This window comes from Centruroides vittatus, unplaced genomic scaffold (genome assembly GCF_030686945.1).
Source record: "Centruroides vittatus isolate TY-2023 unplaced genomic scaffold, ASM3068694v2 contig_1159, whole genome shotgun sequence".
NCBI classification, from domain to species: Eukaryota; Metazoa; Arthropoda; class Arachnida; order Scorpiones; family Buthidae; genus Centruroides; species Centruroides vittatus.
The window spans coordinates 582338-608036 of NW_027120745.1; the positions used below are offsets into that span (position 1 = coordinate 582338).

Below are 25699 nucleotides of genomic sequence, written 5' to 3' on the forward strand. Positions count from 1 at the left end.
AATATTTTTCAATTTTCCAGAGCGACTCCTGCCGACATATTCCAGATAGGCCGCTTCCGAAAACTTCCCGAGATTTTCCGACCCGTTCGGATTAGTTTCCGGTCCTTATCAAAGCATCTACATTCGTAGAGTAAGTATGAATATAGGTTATTTAATATATATAAACTTATATAGAAAATTATCTATAAATATAAATTCTTAAATTCTAATACAGAGTAGAACAAAGCACATATTCTAACGAGTAAGACATAGCCTAACGTTTATGTTCATTTTTCTTTATCACGTCAACTTTTTTAATAGTCGTTTGACGTGTGACTGCAAACACCGACGTGACAAAAACAAAAATGTCTTTACTGTTTTTAGTTTTTGAGACGAAATATAAATTACAATTTTAAAAAATTGAACATTAAAGAACTATTATAATAACACGATACATCATAACACATTATCATCACAATTATTATTTCATTAGCTATTAATCGCGAAATTGGGCTACTTCGTGTGATAATTTCACTTTATTACAGAAAAAATCGCTATTTAAAGAGAGAAATTGTAATCATTTCTCTTCCGTACTATTTTTTATGAACAACGATTAAGACAGAACGACTAAATTCGACTGTTACTCATTTACTTTTCCTACCAAATAAAGATTTAACATCTTACTTTCCCGGCTCTGTTATATACGATAGGGGAAAAGTATGGCCATCGGTCAAAAAATAACCCCCAAGATTTTTACATTTTTGGATTCGGGGACCTTAATTAAAACGTCGAGAAATGTAAAAATATTCGGGTTTTTTTTTTCTTTTTCTGCATAAATGAATATTAGTGTGTGTGTGTGTGTGTGTGTGTGTGTGTGTGTGTGTGTGTGTGTGGAGCACGATTTTGTTTACTCTCTTCAAGTTTAATAACTCCTGCTCCTTGTCGAAAATTTCTGAAATTTTGCAGAGAGGTTTGTGTGTTAAAGGATTTGATTTTTTACACTGTAGATTAAAATTTATTAATCACTAAGAACGACGAGTTTAAGAATTTACAATCGCTTCCTCGTTTACAACTATTTACTTGTAATAATTACGAGTAGCTTGTGAAAAATACGCCATTTTCTTCTGGCCGGCTACTAGTAATCATTTGCAATGCGATTGTTTTATTCTGACGCGCTTTTCGGCGAATTTTGTACGGTAAATTTAATTTCTAACGGTTAATATATTTCAGTAACCGCTCGGAAGCTTACAAAACCGTTTATTTTTCAAAGTTTAGAAATGTAAGTTATCAAATTACTTTCAAATTTTTCTTTACTAAACACCTTACGCGTAATTTACATAATGCTAAATTCAGTTCAATTGCAAAATCAATAGTTACACCGATTGTGTTATTCTTTAATTACTAGTGAAATAGGACTCGCGATATATTCGAAATTATGTTTTATCGATTACATTCAACTTCGGTAATCGGTGGACGTGACTATAACCGTAAATCTTACCTCGAAATGACTAAAAATTTCTTGTCGAGCTCACACGTCCAGATACTCTTTCCGACATTTATTTTTGTAAATACGCATATATACATATATTTAATAATAAAATAATGCAATGACTATATGTACAAGTATTGTACTGTACACTCGCAGTTTTTTAATATCGTAAGAAAGTGACAAATGACGGTGATTCTGAATTTTTTGGGAGTGGAAAATAACGTTATTAACCGGATTGTAGTGTTATATTCTACATTTACAATACTTTGGCAATTTTTCTCATCCCTTCTGGTTTTATTCATCAATCATTTTCTGTTCGATTTCGATCCCGGTTCTATTATTTATTTATGGAATATTATAATACGTTTTACTTAAATATATTCGTTATTAATATATTTTATAATAATATATTATTCTTAAACATTAAAACGTTGTACGAAAATCACTGGCAAAATTTTAACTTTACTCCCCGAATATCGATTTCTAGTTCTTATTAATTTTCTATTTTCTTCGATTTCTATTTTTGTTCTGACAAAATGATGGAAAAAGTTACATACGATATTATTATGAATGATTTAAATCCGCGAAGTTATAAATTTTCAGAGTTTTTTTTGAAATTCTATATTTATCTTTTCAATATTTTCTCTTTCGCCCACATATATTCGGCGTCCCCACGTCCAAAATTTGTTGCATTTTCTATAATTTTCCAGAAAATGAACAGAAAGTCATACAATTTTCTATAAAATTAGTGATTTATTATTGAGGTAATTACATTGTTTGTAATAAGTTAAGCTAAAAAAAAAATTCACTAATAATTCAGAAATGATAAGATTAATTAACATCAAAACCTTTATTTTTTATACGAATAATATCGGTATTTTGCAGCAAATACAATTAAAATAATGAGTATTATAGAAAGTTTTCCCAAATTTCGAACATTCGTGTACTATATATTAGAGTTTGGCGGTTTGATTTCATCGTTTATGTAATCTTAGCCGCAAAGACGTATCCTCAGACTATATAATGGAGGATATAAGGCTATAAACTCCGCTTACTCCGCGCTTTTTTCGCATAAATATACTACGTCGAGTGGTTATACTACCATTAGTCGTACGAAATATGATAATTTCTTTTAAATTTTAAATAACCAAACTAATGCATTCGTATACTATAAGTACCATTAAAGAAACATACAGCCTACTCCCAGCCGATTTTAAGAATGCGGCGCTGTGTATTTCTAATAACTTACCGATTCAATTACATTTTTATCTACGAACTAAAGTACCCTAGAAATGTTTTAAATAATTAAATAACCGATAAAACCCTTAAAATATTTTAAGTTATTTTTTCCTTCCGTAAACTATTCGAAACTTTAATGTACTGCCAATTTTTATGCGTATCGATTACACGGTAATTACAATATAATAACACTTGGGAAATGAAAAAAAAAGATCCGAACGGGAAGAAGTTAAAATTATTACATCGACATAGTACTGATTTTGATGGATCAACTTCCTTCGATAATATAAAATTTCTTACAATATCAAAATAGGGTAGTCGATTGGAATCTAGCGAATGCCAAGGACAGAAGGAAACAATCTACGGATTCGGTAAGTTCTCTATAACTAAGTTTATCGTAAAAGCTTGGCATTATACAGTACGAGATCATTCAAACATATTATTCATTCCTTTAATAATCGATTTTCATTTTCTTAGTTAATTTTTATCATTTTTAAAACAAAAGAAAATTCATCTAGGTTATTAAAAAGGTTTAAAATTAGCAAATATATCGTGCGAAATTTACTTCTTTTAAGTAAAATTAAATATTTAAAATGTAGGAAGCGTAAAACAGTATTATTTTATTTTATACCGTGTTTTATTTAAATTGAAAATACATAATCCGAATGAGTTTAGTCTATTTAAATTAAGATAACGGACATTGATTAAAGAAATTTTCTTCTATGAAAAATTTCCAAGTCCCACTTTGTGTCTTCACACGTTCGCGTGTTATAATAATGAAAATATTGAATTTTGTTCCGCCAACTTGGTAGATATTCATTATTTGCTAATATAAATTTTCTAAAGATTTCAACGAGCGTTAAAAATTACAAATTTCAAACAGCGGAAGAAAACGTCCTTTTATTTTTATTCTTAACGCAAATCGGATGTAAAAATAATGTTATCGATCCTTATTCTTATTTCTGATGCATATTTCATATAAGATATTAAAACTTCCGAGTGCGATGACGTATAGTCTATTTATATAAACAAAAGTAAAGTCCCTTACGCCAATACTAGGTTCAATAAGACATTTTTTAGGCCATCAACGTTATTCATAACGATACGATCTCATCACGAGTTTTTCAAACGAAAAATTGTTTTGTGACAGCTAATATATTCCCGCATCTGTTCGATTGTTTTTTAAAGAAAATATTAATGTAATAATCCCAGTTTTATACGGGACGATCCAAAATTCTCCGTATAAAACGAACATTTGAAGGGACACGCTCGTAATACGCGGGTGCACGGCTTAATGTCAGACGTATTAACAACGCGTTTGCCACGCATTTATACGTTGGTGCACTTAATTGATACTCGCATATTCTGTGACCGTATAAAATAAAAATACGCATCTCGGGGCCAACTTGCCGGTAAAAATATTGGGGAGACGTATCACCCTCTATCCCTTATAAATCGCCCGTTAAAGGTATGTTAATCGTAATCGAACTCGATCGTTTTCGCAGACCAGCGTCGAATGATATTTGACACTGGTAACGAATCACTCGATTATTTCGTTAACTGCCTACCATACACGATACGCACGACAATCTAATTAATACTAAATGCGACGGTTCAATAAATATTTAATGTAATCGTTAAAGTTAATGACTAGCATTAAACTTCGACTCTATTACCGTAGTTCATTATTTGTTTTATAGTAACAAAGTAGGCTAATTTCTCATCGTTGTTAATTTTATTACGACAATAAACATATAAACATACATATTTACATATTGTAAATATGTTTATTTTAACGTTTAACGCTAGTCATACAAATCTATTAAACATTAACGAACAAGAACAACGAATTTGTTTACACGTTATTGCAATTAACATTGATTAAATTCTTGCTATTTTAACTCTAAAAAGCTTTCTCGAAGCTAAAAATATACGTAATAGAAAAATAATAAACATTTGGTTTTAGAAAATCGAGTAATAGACGATCTATCAATTACGTTACGTCGATATTTTCCCCTCAGTTTTTTATACACGGGATTTCTATTTCGTATCCCGTTTCCATTTCGGTAATAGCAAATCCTATTTTAAAATATATTGGAGTGTACCGTACAGTATATAGGCCTATCATTTCAAGATTTCAAGGTTATCGGAGAAATCCCGGTAGATCAATCACACAACCGATGAAAACTGTAGGATTAAGTCTCTTTAGTTTGAAGTACCACTTACTTTTGTAAATATTCAAAACACAAATCATTCATTTTATTTTTATCACTTAATAGCTCGTAATTAGATATCAATTTTAATACTATTTCCTGGATTTCATGTAATTTATCAAACTCGAAAATTCGAATAGTTTTATGAAATTAAATCGTTCGACGCTTTACTTGGACGTTACGGACGAAAAATCGCAGCCGTTCTAATTAAAATTCGTTGGGGTTAACGGCCCATCGAAACGGAAGCGATTTTTCCATTAACTTATAAAAGCTCCCTCGATTCCCCATCTCTTTTCGGATTATATCTTGTAAATTGAAAAACGCTTCTACGCATTAGGGGCCGTCCATAAATTACGTAAGGGCGATTTCGGTCGTTCTAGACCCCACCCACCCCCGTGTAAGAAACCGCAATATTTTCTTCGATCCACCCTCTCTTCCCTGTCTTACGTATCATTTAGGCACGATTTGAAAGATTTTTACAAAAACAATTTTTTTTATAAAACCCTAAAAACCTTAGGTCTAAAATATATAATTATTAATTAGTTAATTAATACGTACTTTTATTTATAAAACAAATTTAAAAATATAAAAATTTCATGAATTAGAACGAACAATTTATTTTAAGAAGTTTTATCATTACTCGACGTCATAATATTCACTTTTATATAAATTTTAATTTTCGCAAAAGGACGCGGACCAGCTCGTACGTGGCCAACATGCGGCCCGCGATTAATTTTTCAATATTAGCTACTTAAACTCGCGATGATTGGTCGAATGGATTGGCCATACTTCTTCATTTTTAAAAAAATTCCATTGTAGAGATTTACAACTTTTCTACTCGTCTGTGTGATAGTGCCAGAATAAAGAAAATGATAAATTTAAAATAATGTATGTTAGACAGTTCGAGACACGTTACACAGTATTCAAGATTTACGGCTGATATTCAATTTCACTTAGTAATTCGTGTGCTTTGCCAGAAATATAATACTAATATATTTAAACATTTATTTATTTAAATGAATCGTTTTTCTATTTAACATTTTTTAATTTTAATATTTCCTTCGGCCCGCGAAAAAAGTTTTCTTTCCAATTCGGCCCGGGGGCAAAAACTGTTGGCCACGCTCGGACCGGCTAGTGCACGCGTAAACAGAAACGTCATACAAAATAAAACGAGAGAGAATAGAAACCACATTCCGTTGCCGTATCGATTACATCTTGGCTAAGGCCAAGAAAATGAACTACATGCTGATAATGTGTTAGGTGCACCTGGGGACTAAATCATAAAGCTTGTAAAACTCTATATAATGGGGCAACACAACCGATGCTACTTTACGCGGCCTCTAGCTGAGATCGTGTAACTAAAAAATTCAATAGCGAGTTACTCACTCTCTCTTCAAAGACAGTTTTCAAAGTGCTGCAGAACTGTTTCCACTAATGCCTCTCCGATTCTAGCGGAGCTCCTTCCTTTGCCACTATGTATTGTAGAAAAGGTTCTAAACTGCTACGTCAGAACTACAAACATCGAGGCTCAACAATGGTCTCTACTCGTATATACGGCTGTTCGTATGCACATCGCAATTACCCTACTTACTATCTGTGATCATCATCCCGTCAACAAGGTACATTTGGTGTCATCTGCTTCCTCCGTGGCTAATCGTGCAGACATTAATATCTACACAGATGGGTCCAAAAGCCCCCTTCGTATCGGTTCAAGTATCTGTATCTTCCTCCAAACTGATATATTTTGCCCAAAATATGTTAGAAGGTACAGATACTTTTCACATACCTCCATCTATCAAGCTAAAGAAGATGCTGACTACCAAGCTGTTCGGTGGGCCACTTCACTACCAAGCAAAACACCGTTTATCAACATTTACAGTGATTCTCAGTCTGTTCTAAAAGTTCTATTAGATCCCAATTGCAATAGCAATAAAATCACATATATCCGGCACCATATTAAAAATCATGTGAATAACATAACTTTTATACTTGTTTCTGGCCATAGTGGCATACTAGGAAATGAAAAAGCCAACTTTGAGGCTGTCAGCTGCAAAGGACACTGACTCGGACTACACTCGCATCTCTCTCTCACGCAGCAGCCTTAAAAATTATATTCGTGACAACACTATGCAAAAGTGGAATGAATAGTGGTCGAGCAGTAAAACTGGTAGAATGACAAGACTTTATTTTCCCAGTGTCGAATGCGGGTTCTCATCACCACTTAGAGATTTAACGTTTGCTACTGCTCGACTACTTACCGAGCGTGATAAGTTTAGAAGCTACCTGGCGATGCATAACCGGGCAGAAACTGCCACTCGCTTTTGCTCTACAGAAAACCTAGACACCGTCGACCGTGTGATCCATCATTGTCCTATTTACCATCAAGATAGACTTATTTTGAAATTAGAAATCTTTACGCTTGGTTTCGGGTGGCCATGTCCACTGGATAAGTTTGTTCGGAAGCCACTGCGATACTTTTTACAATTATGTTCAAAAATATGGAAGGAAAGACTATTTATAATTTCTAATTTCTAGTTTTACATTTTAGTTTTCACTAAAAGCCTAATACTAATTTTATGTTTACTTTGTATCATGTATTTTGGTTTACGTATTCTTAGTGTTATACACCCGTAGAAGTGGTGCACTTATTCTAATAAAAAAAAATGAGAGAAACCACCACACGGCCTTCTCCCGTGATAAAAAAATGTGTAGAGCGTGAGTCTGCTAGCGTTATTATTCTATCACGTCACACTTGATGGTGTTAGTACAACGAGAGTTCTTAATAGAAACTGCCAAATTGAAGCTAAATTGAAAACTCTACCACCCAACGAGATCGAAAAATAAGAATATTACGTAAGACGAGATCTATTACCCCGTACCCCCGATGGACGGCCCCTTAAGCCAACACCATTCACATACACTGTTTACGATAGGATGAGTCACGGTTATTTTGTTTCCATGTTTATATGTAAAATAGCTGCCTGTACAGCTGACGTGTTCATTTATAGAAAACAAATATTTTATATACGATTCCATTTTAAATTAATAAACATTAAATCGAAATTAGACAAAAATTTAAAATTGAAAATTAATTTCTTCGCTCCTTTATTGAAAACAAATCGAGAGAAGAATGCCGTCGGTAGCGTAACTAGAACCGATATTAAGGGGCCCGAATTAGAAGGTGCCCCTCTATCACTGCCATTAGTTGCCTGGGATCAAGAGTAGGCTACATTCTTTGGTATTGTACAGTATATACGTGCGTATAAGTGCGTTTGTAACATTCAAATCTTTTACCCTACTTGTTTTTTTTCTTTTAATTTACTTATTTACAACGGTAAGGAGGCCAGGCACCTCGGTTACGCTATCGAATGCAGTTATTCTTTAATACATAGTTTTCACTATACAAGAGTTTTTTAAAAATATATATTTAGGAAAAAACTATTCTCAAAGTATAACTTATTAATTTAAACTATAAAAATATGGAATCTTATAAACTTAATTAAAACATTACGTCACTCTGCATCTTTACATCTCACGCTAATTAAAATATTTTTATAAAAGCAATTTACTAAACAACTCAGCAAAATTTATTCTCGTTCAGTAAATTTGAATAAAGTTTTAATATTGCAAAACAATGAAAATGGATCCCGATTTTCTTGGATATTTGACAGCAAAAAATGGAATTTGTTGATATTATTTAATAAATCTACAACCAGCAAACTTTGATCCACGCACATCTCGCAGTTCAATTATAATTATCAATTTATTCAAATGTCATCGTCTCAAATTCTCCGAGGAATACACAACTCGCGCCATTGCGACGACGATAATAAACAACGAGCCTAATAATCCGGCTTAAAGACCAGAGAGGAGTCGACATTAAATAATTCAATAGTTTCTTTGAGAAAATTGTTTTTTGAATTATTAATGCAAATTTTAAGATAGGTCATTTTAATAATAGAAAAGAAAACGCGCCTTAAGACAAAACAATATTTTCAGAATGGTTGTTTATTTAGAATCAAATAAATAAACGTAACTTTTATTTATTACGAAACATTACGTAATTGTGCACTAAACATATTTTTCCACGCGCTTATATACATTTTTACTCCGGAAAATTTCCATATTAGCGGTAAACGGTGACGTCGAGTAGCGTGTGAGCATGCGCATGTGATGCAGCAGCATAGAGACAAGAATAGTAACCCACTTGCCGAGCTTTGTCCAAATGTAGCGCCCGCAGAGGTAGGAATTTGACTTTTTAGGCAAGTTTATCGATGGGCGCGTTTAAATAATCGCCGGCTTATTTCCGTAATAAAATTATCCGTAATAATCTCTTATCCGTAATAAAATTAGGATTTTTGTGCCGTCGCATCTTTCATTCGGCTCTTCTTCTTTGTTATCGATTGACAGTTTTTAAGCGTGCCGTCTTTTACCGTACAAACGTCATTCGTACGTTACGCGAGGAGAAAGATGGATTTTATTAGACATAACTTTAGTGATAACTCTAGATTTAGAGGAGCATCCAGTCCGGTTACCATAACAATTTCCACCTGGAACCGTTCCAAATCGGAAATAGGGGAAGCCGCCGGTCAATTGCAATTGCTAACAGCACTTGGGCCAAACTTTTACCATTCGTGTTTTAAGAATACGTACGATTTTCTTAATTCTGATTCGCCAGACATTCGGCCCGTTACTGCTTAACTAATTATGTAATATTTTTATTTACTTATTTATTACTGGTGTCGACGTCTTCGTTTCCTTGTCGAAGAAACGTAACCGTCATTTTATGTAAGAAAAATGCCGTCCTTAAGTGAAAAGAAGTGGACGAGTCGATCTGTATGCGGAAAAGAGAGACAACCCTCTAAAGGAAACTCTTCCTTAATATAATTATATCATCTCTTAGTGACATTTGTCGGATATTTAATCGTAATTTAAAAAGTACGCGGTTGTAAAATTAAAGACTTTTTGTGGTGTTTTTAAGAATTTAACCAGAATAAAATTAAATTCTAAGGATATAAATATACTTTTATTATATATTAAATACGGCTATTAAAATCATTATTATTGAATACTGTATTGAATAGGTGTATCAAATATAATTTTTTAACCCTGTATAATTATCTTTTGTATTATTTTTTTATCGTCATTTTGAAAATGAAGTAACTTTTGTGTGTTTTCCTCTAACAGATTTTGAAATGAAGCCACCCGATAGAAAACGTCACTTCAGTTCTTGGCATATCTTAATTATTTTTATCGTAGTCTACATTATCAACAGTATAAGGTACATACAGCAGTTTAACCCGACATCTCAACCCAAGCCACTCCCTAGCATACATTGGTGGAAAAAATCTTACGAGAATTATAATTTAACTTATGTTAATCTTACAACGGATTTTGATACGTTAATAGACTACAAAGGGTTTAAATTTTTGCTCAAGAGCCGTAAATGCGACGATCAACCTAAATTATTTCTTATTATATTTGTGCACAGTTCTCCGACTCACTTTCAGAGAAGAGCAACCATACGTTCCACGTGGGGAAAAGATCGCACTGTGGCCGGCAAACCTGTCCGTTTAGTGTTCATGCTCGGTACCGTAAACGATCTTCGACTACAGCGGAGCATAATTAGAGAACAACAACTCTATGGTGATTTAGTTCAGGGAAATTTCGTGGACAGTTATCGCAATCTCACTTATAAACACGTGATGGGACTTAAATGGGTTACTTATTTTTGCCGTCGAGTGAAGTATATTTTAAAGACCGACGATGACGTTTACGTAGACATATTTCAATTTATTAGTTACCTATACGCGGCGTTTGGATATTTTCCATCACCAAATTTAATGATGTGTTTTGTTATTCCTTCCCCAAATCCAAAGAGAAGTCAACGTAGCAAGTGGAGAGTCTCGTTTAAAGAGTATAGAAATCAAAAATATCCACCGTATTGCTCGGGATGGGCCATTGTCATGTCGCCCGATGTTGTATTTCGCCTTTATATAGAATCCTTCCACGTTCCGTATTTCTGGGTGGACGATGTCTACGTATCGGGGATATTAGCTCAAAAACTGAATATTCACCATATTGATCTGACTTATAAATTAGCTATCACTAACCAAAAAATAACTCGGTGGCTAGAGGACGATAAACTTAGTCTTCCTAGTTTATTTGGCTATCCGGATATGGACATTTCTACAATCAATGCGTTGTGGAAGAAAACTGTGCACTATTACACGAACAAAGACAAACAGATTTTACAATAGTGCCAAATTCCTTCCCTTCTCTAGATGACCTTTTTATAATTAAATCTCAAATTTAACGATAAATTTTTATTCCGTGAATACGAATATCGTAAAAAATTCTGGTGGTGCAAACAACATTTTGATGTCTGTACAATACAGCGAGACTTGTATAATTAAAAACAAAACACTTTTCCAGTCATATGATGTACATTTTATGTATATACTCTTTCATATACTTGTACAAAAAGATGAAATTGTTAAGTTAATAAATATGTCTTGTTTTTATATAAAACTCCTTACTTTAAAACTAATGCAATACACAAAATATTTCAAACTTTAATGCTATGATGCTACTTTACAGAACCAATTCACAATCTTTAAAAAAGCGCACTAATTTTAAATATGATCAAAATCTTCATTTCACAAATATGATTTAAGAACTTATTAGAATTTCCATTTGATCCTTTATTTTTGACTTCAGGACCCTACTTTATAGTTACAAAAAATGTTGAATTATCAGAACTTAATAATGATTATTATTATAACATTTGATTTCAGGATTTTGCTCATTGTTGGGTTCACCTAATAATGTCTTGACTGTCTTCTCTTATATATACTTACATATAATAAAAGATTTGCAGTACTATCACTCATTGCTTTATAATTTTTATTTTTTCAGTTTCCTATCCCTAAGCTGCCTACATGAATGGAAAATTTATGATTTGATGTTAAATGCCTTATATTTAAGTTAGTGAATCATTTTTTAGATTGTTAGAAATTATAATATTTAAAAAAATATATCAATATCAAAAATTAATCTTCTTTATGTATAAAATAAATATTACTAGCTTATAATGTCTACTGAATTTTTAATGTTTATCCTAAATTGTACTGAAATATTTGAAAGTAATTATAACTGTTGAAGTGCAGTATTAATTTTTTGTTTAAATAAATGTTTATTCTAGAATATTTGATTGATTGAAAACTGACAATCTACTTTTTCTTGGATTATTTTGTCCCAATTTAAAAATATTGTGAAACTGTTTCAAAATATAACTGCATTAAGCTTTAATCAGCAAATATACTAAGTACTACTGGCTTATCTGAACTACAAAATATGGTAATTTAAATTTTCTATGTCAAACATTTCTTACTCGAAATGTTTTCTTAAAAAATTTCTAAATGCACATATTAATAAATCTATATTAAACGAGAAAATCTAGTAAGAATTGCTTAAGTCTCGTTAAAAGCCGAGATTTAATAGTTAAATTTACGGACGGTTCGACGTTCGTCTAAATATAAATTTAGATATATATTAGTCGCATTCGCGGTTACGATTAGCGTAAGTACGGCCGAAAATCCGTAAGCCGACGCCGATCGCCCTACGGCCGGTTGCCGCCGTGCTTCCGGGGAACGGATCGAATCGACTCCGGGAGTTTTTTTGGAGTGGTCTATCCCAAATATGTCGAGCCTTGTCCCTCGTCGTATAACTTAAAAATGTATCGTAGAACAACAACAAGAAATACTTATGGTGGCTGTTATATTTTCCATACACAGTACCTTTCAATCTCTCAAAATATTATTGAAACTTTTAAATTAAAATTTTTTAAAATATTTAATGCATTCTAAAATATATAGATAAATGTTATTATTAAGTAGAAATTAATGTTTTTTAATTAATAAAGAATTATTTCATATCTTTTACATCAATTATACAAGAAACACTTTTTTACAAAACTATATTATTGAAAAAGTACAATTTTTGATAAGTTTCTTAATTATTGAATTGTTGTAAATTATGTAAGGAATAAATATAATTTATTCAATAAATTCATATGAATTTTCACAAATCTGAGTACCGAAAGTCTACTAAGAGATAAAAATCAAGTGACGACACTAATGGCGTTTCCCATTAACCAAAATCATTTTGAATTTTATGATGCAGAGTTTTGAAAAGTATATAGGCTACACTCTTGGCAAAAGAAAAATTGTTATATAAATACATAATTGGACGTTACTATTATTCCGATCGTAATCGCGTCTGGAATTTTGAGATTCGAAATGTTTAAATAGAATAAATCGTATCGTTTGCAATGTGTTTTAAATGTATATTCGGTATAAAATTCGGATTCTTCCCGTCGTCGATATCCTCGTATTTTACTATTACTAAATTCTAACAATAATAAGACAATTTTTCTATTATTATTAAGTTTAAGTTAAGTATAGGAAACAATATAGATCATTACAGTTAAATTAAAATGACTCAAATATTGCATTAAAAATGACAGAATCCAATTCTAAAAAATTAAATTCACTAATAATAAAAACTATATACAAAACAGTTCTGAAAATAATAAATGATTACTTATTATATAAGCTATAAATAAAAGATTTTATATAAAATATATTCACAAAATTAAAAGAAACAACGTCTTTACGTTTTGTCCTGTGTAGTATTTTTAATTTAAAAATTATCTAAAGATAAAGTATAGTTTAGAATTTGTTTTTATTTGAGGAACAACAGTCTTTATAGCAGAGATTTTATATTCTGACAAAGTAATTTAGTTTAGGAAATTGTGTAATTTTTATATCTGCCTTTTGAATTTCAGTAAAATTCAATTTTTGATAACAGTGTTTTTCAGTCTGTTTTTAAATAGGATATTATTAAGCATCACATATGTAGTGTGAAAGATTAAAAATTGTCTTTAAATTGTAAGATTTTACTAGCACTAACATTTAAAGATAAAATGTAATTTTTAATATTGGTGCATGTAGCATTTATATTTTGAAATATAAATTTAATATTAATTTTTAATTGAAACTATATAAGTTTAATAAATCTAACATGAGGATAATCTATCCATTCTTCACATAAAATTTGTAAATCGACATTAAGAAATTTTTGATATTTAAATGCTCCGCAGAACAATTATTTTTAGCATTCTTCGAATCGTTAGGCAAATATCTTAAATCAATTAGAATTATTATTTTCTTAAGATATTTAAAAAAAACTAAAGTCCATTGCAAAATGCTTACTACATAGTTTTTTTAACTTAATATCCTTCACATTTTTCAATATATTTTATAAATTTCACTTTTTATTTTTTTAAATTAACAAACGTCTTCGACGTAATTAAAGGGTGTCGGTCGAGCGCGTTCTAAATTAAATTTTTATTTTTAATAATTTCTGTTTAAAAAGTTTAAATTTAAATAATTGCGTGTTAAAATATTCGTAAAATCAAACGACACGTAAACGAACTACCTTTCAAACTTTTATTTCCCAAGTAAACTGTTTTTAAGCGATCGACGGAAGAAAGTCGACGGACGATTCGACACGATTTACAATAAACTGTACAGTATGACTCGACGCTATAAAAATACCCTATCGTCACCACTGACCTACGTGTAGTTTATAAAGAACATCGAATTTCGGTGACAATTTCCAACGTAGCACTTGTCGTCGGCGATAACAAACATCAAATCTGTCTTTTTGTGGGGAAGATCAAATTTTATTACATTTTCGGTACCCGACAGATGAACCGCGATGGTTATGATATACAGCAATGATAAATTGTACAATTTTCTTTACACCGATTATTAATCTATTTACTATTTTTTAAACCAATAAATCACAATCTACAAATTTTGGTCCACAAAAAATGGAGTAATAATTTATGTCGGTTACTATAAATATGAAAACGTAACTACAAAAATCTCAATGTTTTACATATCAATTAAGAATTTTCAAATTTATATTTATCTGATTAATATTTAAGAACCAGAATAGTTTGCATAGTATTTTTACAATATTTTTTTTTTAATTTAAAAATTATCTAAAGATAAAGTATAGTTTATTAGAATTTATTTTTATTTGAGTAAGTTTTGAAAAATTTAAAGGCATTCTCTTTCATGTAAATTTTGATGTCCAGTAGCAATCTCTCTTGGTTTGCAATAATTTAACTTGAAAATTTTACAAAATTCATTACATTATAATGTAAATAATTTTTCAAAACAGCTCTTAAATCTTGGCACATAAGATGCTAACTACGTTTAAGTTTTTGTATTTTAGAAATATATTTAACAAATTATTTTACTTTCGTATAAATTTCAAAAATAAAACGTGGCTAATTAAGCATAACCGTATGTTACGTTTTCCGAGAAAACGTCCATTTAATCAAAAATTAAATCACGTAAACAGAAATTGTTATAAAGGTTTATTGTACTAACTTAATTTGTTTCTTCAAACAAATGATTTGCATCATTTAATAAAGCAAATAATTGTTCTAGAAATTATTCGTATTAGAAGTTTGAAATAACGTGGTTAAAAATTTTATTTCGTTCTTCATTTTACAAGCACCTTATATGCCAAAACACTTCTTTTTAATAAAATGTAAATGATATAAATTTAATGAATTCAGTTTTAGAAAATATAGTACTATTGATAATACTGGTATCAGTATATACTGGCATCATCAGTAATACAAAAAATATTAGGTATGATTATTTTTAAATATATTTACATATATCAGACTTAGCCAAACTTCAGTTTTAGAATGAATACTTAATTTCAATTATTTAGTGCAATTCACTTAAAGTATATAAACTTTTTTGAAGTAATTGGATAATAGCAGAAACAGTAGAAATTCAGTTTTGCACTTAGAATTTTTTTTATTTCCTTTTTATCGTCGTAAATTTAGGTACATTGTATTTGTATGATATATATAAGTTATACACACACAAAATTATTTATTGTTGTATCTTTTATAGTGTTTTTTCCACTACGGCTATTGAAATAATTCAAATTCTTTCCGAATGCTAATTATAAATTACGATATGAAGTTTTCCTATTTACTTTATTCGAAATTCAGAAATGTTATAATTTTACACGATCATTGTTTAAGTTCTCATTTTTAATTATAACAACAACAAATTGGGAAAAATTGCTTATAAATTTGTTAACTTAATGCATATTAAGAAAAACTAATGCTCTAACAATTTGGTACTAATACCAAGAAAAAAATTAGCAGATTATGATATAATTGACCATCATTAATTAATATTATATCATGCTGTAAATGTTAAGGGTATTGGCTATTTTGAAATGCCTCACTAGAGAGATGAAAAAAGAAAAATTATAACAACTGAACTTCTTAACAAATACTGGATGAAATGTACTGTACTTCATCACGCAAGCAACCTTTAAAATCCAGTAATGCGTGTCTATAAAAAAGCTAACATTTTCGACCCCGTCGGGACCTTCGTCGAGCAAAGATCGTACGAGAATCCAAATACGAGTGGAACGGAACAAACAAACAAAAAAAAAAAAAACCAAAGTGAAGCATAATGTTCCATTTTTTATTTTATTAAATAACATTCGCTTTGGTTTTTTTTTTTTGTTTGTTTGTTCCGTTCCACTCGTATTTGGATTCTCGTACGATCTTTGCCCGACGAAGGTCCCGACGGGGTCGAAAACGTTAGCTTTTTTATAGACACACGTTACTGAATTTTAAAGGTTGCTTGCATGAGGAAGTACAAAACAAATATGTTAAATAATTTAATAATTAATAAAATAATTGAACAACAGACGGGAAAAACATGCGAATTTTGAAAAGATTTGTACCATCTTTAGCACGATCAATTTAGAATGTTTTCGATGCCGTCGTTTGTAATAGAAAGACTATCGAAAACAGTCCGTTAAACACGAGCACGGAATTAGAAATCCTAGAGCCCTAGATATGGGTCTATAGTAACTCGAGACCAACATAAATGAAGTGGTAAATGCAGAATCTATAAAAGTCATTTCTTCTGATGATTAAGTCTACAGTAAAAAATTTTATAAATCAGTTCCCCATCTAAAAAACCTTTTTATTGAATTTTTCAAGATTTTTAATAATCTTCTTTTTATAAAAAATTTTTGATTATTACCATTGCAATCTTAATAGGCCATAATGTTCCATTAGTAATACTTTTATAGAAATTTGGAATACATTTATGCTCATTAAAACTTTTTGACTCGATTCAAAACGATATTCTAATTATCATCTGACTTAACTGTATGCAGAATTATAGAGAGATCAAAATGTAGATGGAAATAAAGAGAAAATAACTGAATATCTGCTGTACTAGTTAATTAATTTTAATCGATAGATAATATCAGATTTTGAATTATATTTTTTGGTTTATACATAATTCTCTTGGCCATTTCTGATATATAAATATATTCATCATTAGGTAATAATTTGTTTACAAAATAAAATAAATTAAAATAATATATAATTGTAAATAACAAAAAAAATCTACTGAACAGAATTTCACTTTTCTAACCTAATAAATAAAATCAATAAGAAAGTTCTCACTGAGTCATTTCTTATATATTTTTCAAATTTTTTTTGTATATTTAAAAAGTTTTTAGTGAGAAATATTGTGGAATGTTGATTGTAACAATGAGCATAAATAATGATAAATTAGTGAGAACTGATGTACTCTCCTAATATCAATTTATAGATTAAACTTTCAATAAATGTTCTAAATAAGCTAATTTAATAAACATATTTCACAACTTTAATGTTCACAACCGTATTTCAAATTAAGTCTATACTTGTGACCGGGGATAGACAGAATTTTGTCCGTATTTGCTTGCGGATATCACCAGACTGCAGTTTCCGAACTTCCGTTAATACGTGAACGAGTAGTTGCCACGGTCTTACCGGAGATGTCGTCGCTATCGCCGGAAGAAGAAATTGCCGATAATGTCGGAGAAAAATTCTGAATATCCTGATGTAAAGAAGTTACATTCTGTAATTCAAAATATTCCAATTTTAATGATAAATTGAAAGAATTATTTATTATTTATACAAATATAACTTTTCTTACTTTTTATGAGTTTAAAAATCCATTTTAATATCTAACATATTCACAATGTAATCAAATTTTTAAATAAGAATTTTTGTTAATTCAAAGAGGGTGACCCTCTTTGAATTGTTTCTTATTTAATCATTAAATATATTTTAAAATTATTTCAATGATAAATCTGTTGTTGTTTGTTCCAAACACAGTAACAAGGAGTCAAAAATAAATGTCATATGAAAAAAATCCAGCTATGAGTTGCATAACTTTCTCAGCTGTTGAGATTTTATTATAAAACACTTTACATAAATTACTTTCCCAAAAATCAAAAACCAGCAGAAATGATAAAACTCACGTTAGCAAGCATTTTCTTCCGTATTAAATGGACATCTTCGGGCTTTTAACATTCTAATACGAACCTCACAAGATGGAATGCTTTGATTTGAAATACGGAGCCTCGTTTATTGGTGGCTGGATGCCTCAAAAGTCTCATCATATTTATGCAGTATATGAGACTGTTCAAGCACCCAAGCCTCTGTATTTCAAACCAAAGCATTCCATCTCGTTGCAGCTCTGAATTAGAATGTTAAAAGCCTGAAGATGTCCATTTCATACGGAGGAAAATGTTCGCTAATAAGAGTTTTACCATTTCTGCCAGATTTTGAATTTTGGGCCAGTAGTTTTATTTAAGTTTAACCAGTTTGTAGCAGTAGTTAATTAATAATATAAAAACTTTACAAATATTATAAAATGACAGAAAACATAACTTTTAGAGCAGAGATAAGTTTTATAAAAAATCACAATGAAAATTTTATTTGTTAGCATTTAAGTCCAACCCCTCTTGAGATATGATATGTGACTGCACTGTATCTCTTTACCTCCTTGATCTTTAACCACCAAAATTTAACAGCATCAATGCCCTTTATATACAAGCTACCATACCAAATTTCATTTCTTAATCATTACCCCATCCTGAGATATTAAATGAAATAGACACCAACACATACATATCCACAGAATTTGTTTTTACAGAGCATCCTGTGAAAATTATTTTTGGACACTGCTTTCAATATTCCTGAATCCCACTTAAATAATATATATTATTTTGATTAGCTTTAAAACAATTTTAATGACTCGACGAACGTTATAATTTCATTAACTTCCTAAATTTGTGGAAAGAAGTATTTTTCTAATAAAATTTCCAAAAATGTTTAGAAGTTAGGAAAAAAATTATTCTTAAATGGAATTGTTTTATTTCTATTTATTTGTTTTAGAAAATTTTCATATTAACATATTAAATCAAGTAAAATTATTAAATGATATGAATACACTCACTGCCATAAAAATCAGTGTACCAAGGAGGAGTTGACAGAATCAAACAAAATTGTATGTGCGAGTGTAATGGCGATATAAGTAAGTAATTGCAAAATGAAAGCAAAGTAATCATTTATTGCAGGAAAAACTACAAATGAAAGGAAGTTCTAGTTAGGGATTGCAATCCAGCAGTGTTTCCAATCCAGCTGGATTTTTGCTGGATTGAAATCATTCCAGCTGGATCCAGTGCGGATCCAGCATGGATGTATTTTTGGTGCAATAAAGTGTTATCTGTCTATCTATCCTGCAATTTATGTTTTTTTAATGAAATAAAACATTTTAAAAAATACTTAAGAAGCTTTTATTATTTAGACTGGTCACTATAAATCAGTAAAACTTCTTACACATTTAGATAGTAAACTTAACTTTGGTTCGGTTTAACACTTGAGATAGAGATAATTAACTTTAAATGTTTAGTTAGATTATAATTATAATGTAATCTTTAAGTTAAATAATAGCAAAGGCAATTCTACTGATTAATTTATATTAATATATTATAATAATGTAAGGACGGATAATCAGTGGCTAAGTGGCTATCAGTCTTACCAGTTTTCATATATAGGCTCTACATATTAGTCTGTAGTTATAGCGGAAAAAATATATACAGGGTGTTTTTTTAAACTGACGGTACTCAGAAACATCTGTAGAGCAATCTAGCAGCCGGACTGTCGCCAAATTTGGGAGAGTGACTAAAGATGACATGGAAAAGAGATTCCGCGAAGAAAAAAAGTAGTACCTAAATTCGCCGGTAGAAAAGGATTTGGCGCTGTTGTAGCGAAAAAGCTACCAGCACTTCACTGAAGAAAGGGTCATCAGTCGCTTTTTTCCACTTGCATGGCCGCCTCGCTCCCCGGATCTAACCCCATGTTACTTTTTCCTGTGGGGTTACTTAAAGTCCAAGGTCTATCTTGGTAGTGTCCCAAACTTGATGACTTTGAAGGACAACATTTCTCGAACTGTGATGAACATTCCTGCGGACATGTTACGTTCGGCCATAGAGAACACGGTGTTCGGGATGCAATGAGTTGTCCAGCAGGACGGTGATCACATTGAAGAAGGGAGAAGGTTATTTGCTGATTAATTAAACTTTCGTTATTACACTGAAACCTCTGTCTGATTATTCATTCGTGTGTTTGTTAATTGCAGCTGGATTTTATGCAGATTCTTAGCTGTTTTGCTACCACAGCGCCGAATCCACCCCTACCGGAAAATTTGGGTACTACTTTTTTCTTCGCGGAATCTCTTTTCCATGTCGTCCTTAGTCACTCTTTCAAATTTGGCGACAGTCCGGCTGTTAGATTGCTCTACAGATGTCTCTGAGTACCGTCAGTTTAAAAAAAACACCCTGTATATAAGATCCAATGAAACCAGCATTGTCCGTTAATAACATTAATTAATGTAAAAGGATCTCCACATGGTAGACAATGAGTCCGCATCTCTATGGTTTATACAACCAGTTGTCATGTGCGCCTTGCAGATTTCCAATCTCTCCAGATGTTTGACCGTTTGCCTATTCGTCGTCGTTTTTATAATTGCCGCTTGATCCCATTGGACGTTAACATCCTTCTGTCTTTCGTATGATGCCAGCGCAGTGTTGTCAAGGTTCTTACTGATTGTATATTTGTGCTCTTGAGCCTTTGTTTTAAACTGCGCATCATTGCACCCACATAAACGAGCTTGGAATTGAAACGTTGGTCGTGTAAAGGCACCGAATATATACCCGTTGTTGAATTCTGATCCTCTTTCTTTTTATCGTTTCTTAAAAGTTTGAAAACAGTGGGATTACGTCGGTATACAAAACGAAAATTATTAGACCTGGCAGTACATCTATGTATCTTGTTTAAAAATGGAATGTAATTAAGCACTATTCTTTTTACATTTATTCCAAACACATTTTATGTTCTATAGTTAATGTTGTATTTTTTTGTAACTGAGGAAGATCGTTAAAAGCGATTGAATACGTTATTATTTTATTAAATTTTGTTGAATTGATTAAGGTATAGTTTATTTATAAGTAATTTAATTATTAGTGTTAGTAAAGTAGTGAGAAAGTAATTAGTAGCAGTCTAGTAGTTAGCAAAGCGGCAACGCGACGACGTAGACTTTTGCGCAATTATTTAGAAAGTTAATTGAGTATTTGCGGATCCGCAGCGCTGGATCCAGCTGGATTGCTGGATGAGGGATCCAGCAATTGCAATCCCTAGTTCTAGTACCCTGTTGAGCCACCTTTAGTGTGAATACAAGATGTCCTATGAATGGGCATGGAGTTATACATGTGCCATATGGTATAGGGCATGAGATGCCCTGCAACAACTGTGGACTCGGTTGTTGCAAGAGCAGCCCTCTAGTTTGGCCAAATTCCTAGACTGTGCATGTGTGCGAGCTCTCCCTCAACCCACTGGTCCCAACACCTCAGTATTGTCAGAACAACCTAGGTGGCAGGCTGTTTGGTGAGATGACCATCCAGCTTCTCTCAACCCAATGATCCTTCTCCTCTCAAACTCGGTTAGTTGTTCGCACGGTCTTTAATTGCAACATAAAAGGCATACAGCATCCCTCTGCAACAGATAAACTACATATAGGATGCCTTTGCATGCTTTTTTATAGGCCAAGAGGCACTCTTTAATGGCTCATAGTGTGATGGCTCATTGCATAATGCCTCTGCTGGCATTACGCAACGAGCCATCACGCTATAACCCTAATTATATCCATACCTACTTAAGCCTTATCTACATGCCAAATTTCAAATCAATACAACTCCTCCTTAGTGTGCTAATTTTTATGGCAACAAGTGTATATCCATTATATATTAATTGTATAAATAATTTAAATTTGTATTTTTTATACTTGTAAATAACAAAAATAAATACAATAAAGAAAGACATGCACAAACACCAACACCAGTTAAAATCCCAAAAGACTTTACTCATACATTGAATACAGAAACAAACAAAATTCATTAAATAGAACAGAATTCAAATTAAAAATTTTCCAGTAGCAGAAACTGTGCACACGCATTGAAAAACAATCTCATATTTGTGCTGGGATATGAAAAATTATACAATCAATAATTTAAAAAGAAGTTACAAACAGAAAAGTATTACAGCATGAACTCAAGCCATGCCTGCCAGTGAGGAACAGGAATTTCTAAGGAATTTGAGCTCATGCTGTAATACATTTCTGTGACTTTCTTTTAAATTATTGATTGTATAATTTTTCACATTCCAGTAAAAAATATGAGATTATTTTACAGTACATGTGCAGAGCTTCTGCTACTGCAAATTATTTAAATTCTATTCTATTTAATGAATTTTGTTCAGTTCTGCATTCAATGCAATTTACCCAAAAGATGCGTGTTTTTAAATGGATTAAAATGTTTATATGAGTAAAGTTTTGGAATTTTAACTAGTGTTGGTATTTGTGAGTATCTTTATTACGTTTTACCCAGTCAGTGCAGTAATGATGTTATAATATAAACACTTTCTTTTTCAACATATTGATTTGGATAAGCCACATATGACCAGTGGCATTTTCAAACTTTTGCAAAGTAGGCATGCGATTACAGCAACAAATGTTTTTATAGGTGACATTATAATTACATGATCATAAAATGATTTACAGATTAAACTTTATATTAAAAAATTAAATTATATTTATATACAGTATTAACTTAATTATAAAAAAATAATTTTGATTATTTAAAATAATTCTTATTGATTTCACCGCAGCTAATTTCTTAACATCATTTTAAATATAATACATAATTTAAACTACATTTAATGTTCTATCCCAGTATTTCTCAAACTTTTTGGACCGCGACCCCCCTTCTGCACTTAAAAATTTTAAAGGACCCCCGAAGAATAAGTATGTGTCGAAAAACATCCCGGATAGAGGGGGTTAGGCTCGTATTTAAATATTTATATTATTTTTAATTATTTATACGTGCAATTTACTTAAGTAAAAATTATTTTATATAGTTTTTTATTTCTATTATTTCTAAACATGAATCCATAGTAATTTTATAAAATATTTGAAAAAATTGATCTGGCATCAATTTTTCAGCGACCCCGCAAATATTTTTCACGACCCCCTTGGGGGTCGCGACCCCCACTTTGAGAATCACTGTTCTATCCTACACTTCCTCCAAGAGAAGTGATGGCAAAATTCTAAAAATGTCTGTGTATGGCACATTCAAAAGAACACATACAGCGTTGATGATATCATATGGAACTTGGGATTACAATCAGTGATACTTGAAATTACAAATTTATATTCAATATATAATAAAATGGACTAAAGCATGTGATATTAACAACTTTACCAGATAACACAAAATCTTACACCATTAGAACAGGCAAAATCCATGTAGCAAAACAATTATGACATGATGATAACAACTAACTAATTATCATCACATCATAATTGTTTTGATACATGGACTTTTGAAAAAAAGCATGAAATATTAATTCATATACTTTGACTGTGCAGTACAAAGTTTCTCAATTTCTGAGTTAGACTTGCAATTTTATGATGTAAAACATGATGAGTCACACAATAAGATTACCATGTGACTCATGAGTCACATGGTCACACGAGTCACCAGTGAGCCATGACAAGGGCTCACAAGTACAACTTCATATCACTTTTATCAATTTCATTGTAAGTTGTGAGTTTGTGTAATTTGTTATTGAATATTTCTAATTTTATATACTGAAGAAAATGAGGATTAAAAAAAAACAGGCAAATGCCTGTATGTTGCTGGATAAATAAGAATTGTGTCTTTATCTACAATACTGTTTCAAAAAACTGAGAAGAATGGCTACAGAAGAGCAGCTGATTTCATTAGCCTCAAACTAGATGCTTTTTTGATGTAGAATGACTCAGGTTGTGAGCAGATAAATGTAAGTGCCTTTTTTTTTACATTAATTGTCTATTTTTTTTTTATCTATGTGAATAAATATATATAAATATATACCATTTCTTTATTTTATTGCAACTTAGTAGTTAAAAAGAAGTAAAATTGGATGTGCTTGAAAGACAAGGTACTGTCAATAGGATCAAGTGGTAGGAAACAGTGATGGATGTACAGTACAGTACATTATATTGAGGAATTTTCAAAACCCTCTTAGAGCATACAATGATAGTTTTGTGTGACAATACCACTGTTTGCACTTCAATTTTATAAACAATGTAAAAAAAATCTCTCCTGATGTGGAGAAAACAACAAATGTGCTTGATATTATTCTGTTCCTACAAAACACAAACAAAAACTATTCAAAATTCACTGCTACTAGATATGGCATGCACATTGTACCAGGCTAAATTATTTGAGCAAAAAGTTTCCTTAAATATAATTTCCCTTTATATTATGTATATATTAAATTGATGGTTTATTTTCACATTAAAATTGTAATTAAAATGCAGATTATAGTGGAAAATGTGCATTACTCATTAAACAGTTTTAGCAAGTGTTGTGACTCAAGAGTTTTTCATCCACTGTACAATTTTATAAGAAGACTTATTTTGAGGAGTAGAGCAGTTCTTGTGAATCATGAAGAGTCATTCATCATTGAAAAACTTTGTACCACTCTTTGAAAAGATTTAAAACAAGAAAAACAACTTTTATATTATTTAAGAAGCTTTCTCATTCATCTTTTCAGAACCATTTCATTTCATCCTTAACTGTCAAAAAATTCTAAATCATTTTAAATATAAAAACCCTTTAGAACTTATAGCATTTGAGGATTAAGAAAATCAGCTTCAAAGATTTACATAAAGGGTAAGAACCAGACTTCTTAAATACGATAAAGATTGTCTTTTTATGGATTTATGAAAAGATCACAATGGAGATATTCTATGACTGAAGCTTCTCAATTTGAATCTTACTGTATAGTCAAGACTCAACTTGACACCAGTGTTTGTTTGTCTTTGTGACCATCACTAAACTGAAGTACCTTAAACAATGAGAATTGTGACATATACACTGAATGATCATTGCATTAGGAACACCATGCCAACACCATCTTAGAAGTGATAAAGGTATGTCCTATAATTGCCACATGACAATTTGCTGCAGTTGTGACATGTTGACCTGTCATTTACAGAGCATAAAGCAATACTTGCCAGTTATGGGCAAATGGCAACTGGAGTAACACAGACAGATGGGGCAGGTGCTAGTATTTCCAAAACAGCTGTGCTCATTGGTTGTTCTCATACCAAGCTGGTGGTGGCAGTATCATAATCTGGTGTTAGTGGCATAGCGAACATAACTGGCACCCCCTCCCCCTCCAGAAACACATATAGTTTGTCTTGGAGACCAT

At 31.3% G+C, this 25699-nt stretch overlaps 2 protein-coding genes across 6 annotated transcripts in view; one reads left to right on the forward strand and one right to left on the reverse strand.

The window, feature by feature from the left end:
- On the forward strand, nt 1-11434 carry LOC136979912 (beta-1,3-galactosyltransferase 5-like). 3 transcript variants are annotated; one of them, XM_067275971.1, is made up of 2 exons: nt 1-130; nt 10108-11434. In XM_067275971.1, the coding sequence occupies exon 2, from the start codon at nt 10116-10118 to the stop codon at nt 11178-11180; it is 1065 nt and encodes a 354-aa protein (XP_067132072.1). In that variant the 5' UTR covers nt 1-130; nt 10108-10115; the 3' UTR covers nt 11181-11434. The 3 variants fall into 3 exon arrangements, with proteins under 3 accessions (XP_067132072.1, XP_067132063.1, XP_067132055.1); XM_067275962.1 differs by lacking the exon at nt 1-130 and adding an exon at nt 2946-3078; XM_067275954.1 differs by lacking the exon at nt 1-130 and adding an exon at nt 9045-9162.
- A 6242-nt stretch (nt 11435-17676) lies between these two features.
- LOC136980201 (mitogen-activated protein kinase kinase kinase 13-A-like) overlaps nt 17677-25699 on the reverse strand; it is an 81406-nt gene continuing 73383 nt past the window's right edge. For all 3 annotated transcript variants that reach the window (XM_067276285.1, XM_067276292.1, XM_067276276.1), the window contains one exon: nt 17677-17954. In XM_067276285.1, coding sequence (XP_067132386.1) covers nt 17805-17954 — 150 coding nt within the window. In that variant the 3' untranslated portion in view covers nt 17677-17804. The remainder of the gene's footprint in view (nt 17955-25699) is intronic.

Coding starts and splice junctions, on each gene's coding strand:
- LOC136979912 (XM_067275971.1), top strand. CDS start 10,116: ATGAAGCCACCCGATAGAAAACGTCACTTCAGTTCTTGGCATATCTTA.